Genomic DNA, 7,678 nt, shown 5'->3' with positions numbered 1-7,678 from the left:
AAAATTTAATAGAACAGCAAGCAACAAATGCTGGCGAGGTTGTGAAGAAACTGGAACCCTTATTCACTGTTGGTGGGAGAGTAAAATGGTGCAACCACTATGGAAGGCGGTATAGCGCTTTCTCAAAAAGTTGGAAATAGAAATACCATTTGACCCAACAATTCCACTACTGGGAATATATACCAAAGAAACCATAACTGCCACCCAAGCAAATATATGCACACCCATGTTTATCTTGGCTTTGTTCACAATAGCAAAGAGTCGGAAACAATCTAAGTGCCCTTCAACAAAGGAATGGATAGAGCTGTGGTATATTCACACAATGCAATACTATGCCGCATTGAAAAACAAGGAACTCATGAAATATTCAAAATGGGTGACCCTGGAGGACATTATGCTGAACGAAATATCTCAGTCACAAAAGCACAAATACTGCACAGTGCCACTGTTCTAAAACGGGACTGACATGGGGGTTGGAGGGAGACTTAGAAAGATGGGATGAATAATGTATACTGTATTCAAACAGATGAGGGAGAAAACTGTTTAAAAGGGTTATGTGATTAGGTATTATTGTCATGACTGGAGAACGAAGGCTGTATAGTGAGGTGGACATGGGGAGTGGGATTGTTATAACAATGAAAGAATTTTTCTTTTACTTTTCAAAGAGAAGAGTGAATTGGGCGAGAGAGGACAGGGGTGGGCAGGGAGAAGAGTGCAACAATGAATGAATGGAAATCCAAGGTCTCTGTAAATTTTCATTAAAAATAATAATAAAAATTTAATATAAAAAATTAAAAACAAAAAAGTCAATAAATTTAAAAAAATTCAGCGGCTAACTAAAAGGTTGAAGGTTCAAATACACCAGCTGCTTTAAGGGAGAACAATTTATCAGTCTGCTTCCATCAAGTATACAAACCTGAAAACCTTTGGACGTTCTGCTCTATTGTCCTCTGCTGTTCACCAGAGTCAAATCTGATGTCAGTGGTTTTGATAGGTCGTTTATTCAAGTTAAACATCCACGTTTACATTTTGATATAGGTATGCTCAATTTTGCATTTCCTGAAGTCTGTCATCTTATTTGTACTTAATGGTCTAAAGTGCTTAATCCAGGAATATATAAATCTGTTCATGTTCTTCTTGTTGTACTCTCGAGGAGGGCGGGAATGGCCCACAGGTGACTCTCCAGCGGGTTTTCAGAGGCAGTTAATCACATAGGAGGAGATTGCCCATCCTGCCCTGCTCCTGTGGAGCAGCAGGGTGGATTTTGAAAGCCAGTGCCTTCATGACTGCAGCGCAGCCTCTTGCCACTAGGCCACGAGAACTCTAAGTAACTAAATTTCTTGTTTACAGACAGACGTTTTCTTCTCTTATTCACCATGGAATGTTATCTTATTCACCAAGGAATGTTATCTTATTCACCATCATACTTCTCAGTGCCAAACTAGCTAAGTACTTTGCATTCTTGTTTTCAGTCATTAATGAGTGAAAGAAACACATTGCAATTTTGCATATCTTCTCTAGACATAAAGACAGCCATGTTCTGTTACCTGCCAGGCCTTTAAGTATACATGATTATCAAAGAAGGTCGGTCTTGTGTTCAAGTCTTGTATCCTTAGAATCTAGAAAATACTAAAAAACAAACAAACAAACAAACAAACAAAAAACCAAAACCCAAAAACAAAACAACTAAATGAGGGGAGAAACCTTTATCTGGAACTGTATAAAATTCACATCCTAAATGTCAATTTCGTCACCAACTCCCAGCTTGCTCTGTCCATCTTCTTTGAAAACTGTACGGTATTAAGAGGTGTCAATTCTAATGAGAAAACTGACTTTTTTCAGAAGTAAAAGCTTCACACTCCATGCATAGTGAGGCCAACTTAACTAAACCGCAAAGACTTGGCTAATTTAAGCACAGGCTAATTTATTATTATTACTTTGAGTGCGATGGCCAATATCCACAACTGCCCAGTCGTTTCAATTAGTCGTTTCTCTAGTGATTGGTGGGGGGTAACCACTTCTCAGCCCACAAGACTGGGGTTTGCACAGTGCCATCGTCTCTAAACTTGGGAGAAAATCCAGCTTTTTGAATCTGCTTCTTGTAAACACAGTCCCTTAATTTTCCATATTACAAACAGGGGAAAGAAATCTCCAGGGCCTTCCAGAAAGCCCTCTTCTTCATAAGCTGCTACTACTCCCACTTCTGAGCCACGGGGAGGGTGGGGGAGATGGGAAGGGATGGTTAGGCACACATCGGGTCTAAAAAGGAAAAGCCAAACAAACCGCCCTTCCTTGCGCTTTTAAAGAAGCCGCTCGCGGTCGGGCTGCTCTGGAGTTCAACTTCCGGCCACACAGCGGGGAGGATGTTTTCCTACTGGATCAGACTCCGCGAGGGCGCGCCTCCGGCCACGCCCCCAACCACGCCTTCTGAGCGCGAGCTCGGGAGGTGAGCGGGCGCGCGCGGGGCGGGGCCACGTGGGCTGCCGGGGCGCGGTTCGCCGAGGGGCGCGCAGTCAAACAGAGGCACGCCTGGGGTCGGTGGAGGGCGTGGCGGCGCGCGCGCTCTCCTGGCGCCCTTCCCCGTGACGTGCCTGACCGAGGCCGCGCAAGGGCGCTGTAGCTGCCAGTGCCGCTGTCATGGCGTCTGAGGCGCTGGCTGAGGAGAGCCGACCGCGGTCTGGATAGAGCCAGGGCGGGCGGCCCGGTATGGAGAGCGGCCCTGGGATCCTGCAGCCGCTAGAACACGGAGAGGAGACCGGGCCAGCTTCGGGGACGGATTCTCCGCAAGAAGTGCCACCAGAGACCCAGCTTGGTTCAGGGGTATGGACGACGGAGAGCGGCGCCCGGAATGGTCAGGGGGCGGCGGCCACTGGGAGGAACCTCCTGGACTCGGCTTCTCCCGCGAGCTCATCTCAGGCTCCCGGACTCTGTGACTCCTTCCCGAGCTTGAACTTGCAGGAAGGCGATTTTGAGAGTTCTGCGGCTGCAGAAGCGCCTCTAAGAGGGCAGCGCAAGGTGACCGCCTCCCCGGAGACAGCTGCGGCCGGAGCGAACCTGGGGTTGAGTCCGTCTGGAGATGCAGGAGCCCGCGTGGACCCTGCCGACACCTGCGGGGCCGAGGTGGCGGCCGCCGGCTCGGAGGAGCCCAGCAGCGCCGGCGGCCCCAGCAGCTGCAGCGAGCCGAGCCCTCCCGGGGAGTCGCCGAGCCTAGACTCCCTGGAGTCCTTCTCTAACCTGCATTCTTTTCCCAGTAGCTCGGAGTTCAATAGTGAGGAGGGAGCGGAGAGCAGGGTTCCGGAGGAAGAAGAGGGCGCGGCAGTATCGCCCAGGGCTGTCCCTCTGTGCAAGGACGAGGAGGAGGAGGCCGCTCAGGTGCTCGCAGCCTCCAAAGAACGCTTCCCGGGACAGTCTGTCTATCACATCAAGTGGATCCAGTGGAAGGAAGAGAACACACCCATCATCACTCAGAATGAGAATGGACCCTGCCCTTTGCTGGCGATCCTCAATGTTTTGCTTCTGGCATGGAAGGTACATTCTGTAGCTTTCTACTTCCTATAGCTATTGGGGAGGGCGGTGGGCAGCTGGGTGAGGGAGCTGCCCTCTGTCAGCTGATGGCTTCCTCCTTTCCTTCCTCATTCTTAAGTTCCCATTAACTCTTTCATGAAATTCACTCCCAGACTCCCTTGGTGAAAGACAAATTTCAGGTGTATTTCAGAAAGAATTGCCCTCATGCATCTCTCTTGTAGTGTTAAAACATGAGTTTAGCATTTAAAGATGTGGTTGTGACATTTACAAACATTTGGCACTAGAGCATTATTTTATTATTTTAACACTATATCATTAAGATGCTGTTCCATTTACCTGAATCTATTACATGTGCAACCCAGTGAAGAATTAGGGGAAGTGCTCTTCATTCTGCTGTCATGGAGCAAGTTTTGCTGATTATGTTTGGTCAGTTTACCAACCAATGTTTGTCCCTGTTAGGCAGGCATTCTTCAAGGAATGGTGATAGAGAAGATATGGCTATTTAGACAAATTCCATGTAAGGAAAAGCATTGGTGTGACACCCAATTATCATGATTTCTTGGCTACCAAAGATTGTGTTTTCAGTTTATACCAGCTTTTTGTCTCTTTTGGGGGGGATCTACCTAAATGGCTTCTTGTTATTACCAATAACCATACATTAGAATATGCCAAGTGAGGGGGAATAATGCCCTTCTATAGTAACTATATTGAAGATTTAGAGTGAGTTAACCTTTAAATGAAGTGTCTTATTTGAGCTTGCAGTTTTAGGACAATAAAAAGTTGCATCTCCCCAAGTACCTACATTATCTTTAAATTGATAATGATATTCATAAATTAAATACTCCCTAGAAAAAAAAGAACTTTTATTATTTTGGCCAGTTAGGAAGAAACTTAATAAAGTAAATGGTACTTATGACATGATTTTATTTTCTTACAGATAGCAAGGACTAATAAATAAAAATTAGCAATATTGTCTATATATGGTACGTTATGCCATTCAAATATGTTTTGCGTGAAGACAGAGCTTGACGTTAAAGAACTATCAAATTATTTGGGATTGCACCATTGAATTATATTATTAAAGAACATAGGCTAGGGCAGATTTCAGATCCCTTGTCCAGAGAATTGCTGTGATTCACAGTTAAAGGCTCATAACAACAAGAACAACAATTAAAGGAGAATAAGTGCTATAAATTTGAGAGTATATGAAACACGTTATATATCTAAAAAAGGGAAACATTGTCCTAGAGAACTTAATGGAATTTGTAAGTCTTGAACCAAACTTTTAAGGAAGAGTAGGATTTAGAGTAGCAGGAAAATGAAATCTCTTTGGGAGGTAATAGTAAAGACAAAAATGAATGAAAATAGAATAGCCATTGGATGTAAATATTTATTGAATGATATGAGGGCATAGGGAATGGAGAATAATAGAAAATAAAATTGGGATATTTGAAGTTGAATCACTTGGTGGAGATCCTATAGCCAGAATCCCCAATCTTTTTGTAGAAGGAATGTCTAGTAGTTTCCTCAGGCTTTAAAATTTTTTTTTTTTTCCCTTGTAAACAGCTTTATTCATTTTTGAGAATCATGCAGCAATCCATAAATATTGCATCCTTGAGGTCCTCACTGTAAGGTGCCCGCAGGTGTCCTTCAGGGAGTAGAGGGGTGCACAGGGCACAAACTGGACACACAGGCTTTAAAATTTTTATTCCGATAAAAACGTACATGACAAAACATTTGTCAGCTCAACAATTTTTGCTCATTTTATTCAGTGATGTTGATTAATTCATGTTGAACACCCATTATCATTATCCTTTTTTGAGTTATTCTTCTACCATAAATGTTAACTCAATGTCCCCTATGCAATCCCCCTTCCTTCTCCCTCCTACCTCTGATAAAGGCAAGTCAGCTTTGGTTTCTATTTATTTGCCTGTTTTATGTAAGTGAAATTATGCAGTATTTGTGTTTTAGTGACTTATTTTGCTCAAAATGATGTTTTCAGAAGTTCTTCCATACTGTGGCATGTATCAGGACTTCATTTCTCTTTTTGTCAGGGTAGTCGTCCACTCTTTGTGTGTACTACATTTTGTTTAGCCAGTCTTCTGTTGATGGGCTTTTTCAGTTGTTTTCACCAATTTGTTATTGTGCTGCACTGAACACTGCAGAAATCTACAGATGTACAGATTTCTGTTTGCATTCTTAACATTGCTAGGTCATACATTAGTTCTTTGTTCACCTTTTTTAAGAACTGATAAACTATTTTAATAGTGTCTCTTCCCACTACTTGGCATTCCCACTAGGGATAGGTGAGAGTTTCATAACCTCCACATTATCACAACCCTTGCTATTTTCCATTCTGTTTTGATCATAGTCTTTCTAATGGAAGTGGTATAGTATCACTTTGTGCCTGTCATTTGCAGCTTTCTAAGTTAGGATGAATGCCATGGTAAAGGTTTTTGTTTATTAGTTTTCATAATGGCTCATGAAAGGAGTTAATGGTGCCACAACAGTTGAGTGGCCGCTAACCTAAGGATTGCCCAAGCCAGTCCACACATCTGAACCCACCCACTCATGGTCAAAAGGCCCGGATGATCTGTTCTCGTAAAGATTACAGCCTAACAAATCCTTAAAGGTCCCTCTGCCACATGGAGTTACTACCGTGAGTTGAAAACGTCTCACTGGCACCCAACAACAACAGTGGCTCATGAAGTTGAATAACTTTTTGTGTGCTTTTAGCTATTTGCATTTCATATGTTCTTTGCTGATAAAGCCCTTTGATGAACAAAAAGATTTCATTTTTATGAGACCTCATTTCTCTATTTTATCTTTTACTGTTTATACTTTTTTGTATCATATCTGAGTTAATTGTCAAAAAAGGTTCCTTCAGACTTCTTTGTTCTTATTATCTACATAGTACTACAGAAGTTAAGAGGAAGGAACAAGAACTGTGGTTTAAAGCACTTAGGGATCAGCACTCAAACTTGATGCCAGTTCACAGCAACCCTTCAACACCCTCCATCAGTTTTCATAGGCTGTAAATAGCATTAGGAGGAGACTATGTATCTTGCTCCTGTGGAGCTTATAGAGGATTTAAACTGTGGGAGATGTATAATCTTTCAGTTACAAGTGCAACTGTCTCTGTGAGATAGTTCAAGTGAATGATGAAACATTTGTATAAGGTATAGAAATACAAAAATATCTGCTTTCATGTATCACACTGACTAGTGGGGGAGGCTCACATATAAACAATAATCATAACACAATGTGACAAATTCTAGAGGGCGTAAAATGTGTAATTACAGAGGTAGAGTAATTGGGAATGATATGAGTCTAAGGAAGACTTTGTAGGAGAGCTGGGGTTACAGGCTGAACAAGAGAAACTCTTCCAGGGAGGGGGAATACTGGTTTAAAAGATGCTGAGGCAAAGGTTCGTTCCATTTGTGGATACAGTTTTGGATGGAGAATAGGAAATAAAGTGATGGTTTGGATCAGACTGTGAATGAGCAGGTATGCTTGAGTTTGCAGGAGGGTTTTTTGTTTGTTATTTTGGGGGGTTTTTTTAGCAGAACAAGTGGAAAAGATTTATTAAGATAACAAGAAAGAGGCATAGCTAGTGAAAGGTAGGCCACACAGGAGTTCAAGTGAAAAAGAAGAGGGAAAAGGGCTAAAGGACCCCTGGAAAAACAGGAGTGAACCCAAACCTTAGAGCAGGCTTTAAGCAGAAAAGGAAAGAAAACCTGCAGATTGTTTGATACATCTGATTTTCAGATTTCTTTCTGCCTTCAGGCTATTGATGTACACAAAATTCACTCAGCAGTAATCAGTCTTCCACAGTAGATAGGGAAACAGATAAAGTGAAGCCAGATCTGGTAGAGCAGTGTTCTCAAAGTGAGCTAGGGATTCTAAGGGTCAAACCATCTTTATGATAGTACTAAGATGTTACTTTCCTTTTCCACTCTAATTCTCTTACAAGTATCAGTGAAGTTTTACAGGCTAAGTGATGGATGATGGCATCATAGTTCTGATGGCTAGTAGAATATGTACCTCTGCATTTTTCTGTTTTAAAATGTTCTCAATATTTATTTTTAACATGGTAAGCAACACCGTGAGTGACAGGATTATATCCATATGCTTACAAGGAAGCCCAGTGAAT

General features: G+C 42.5%; 1 protein-coding gene across 1 annotated transcript in view; it reads left to right on the top strand.

Moving 5' to 3' along the window:
• The first annotated feature begins 2,706 nt into the window (after positions 1 to 2,706).
• Positions 2,707 to 7,678, top strand: part of FAM63B (family with sequence similarity 63, member B) — a 136,157-nt gene continuing 131,185 nt past the window's right edge. Inside the window, 1 exon segment of the mRNA XM_006894500.1 lies at positions 2,707 to 3,528. Coding sequence (XP_006894562.1) covers positions 2,707 to 3,528 — 822 coding nt within the window.

The sequence above is a fragment of the Elephantulus edwardii genome, unplaced genomic scaffold, assembly GCF_000299155.1.
Source record: "Elephantulus edwardii isolate Elephantulus edwardi_28Jun2011 unplaced genomic scaffold, EleEdw1.0 scaffold00145, whole genome shotgun sequence".
NCBI lineage: Eukaryota > Metazoa > Chordata > Mammalia > Macroscelidea > Macroscelididae > Elephantulus > Elephantulus edwardii.
The sequence above is the reverse complement of the archived record's forward strand: the minus strand, read 5'-3'. Positions and strand labels throughout refer to the sequence as shown.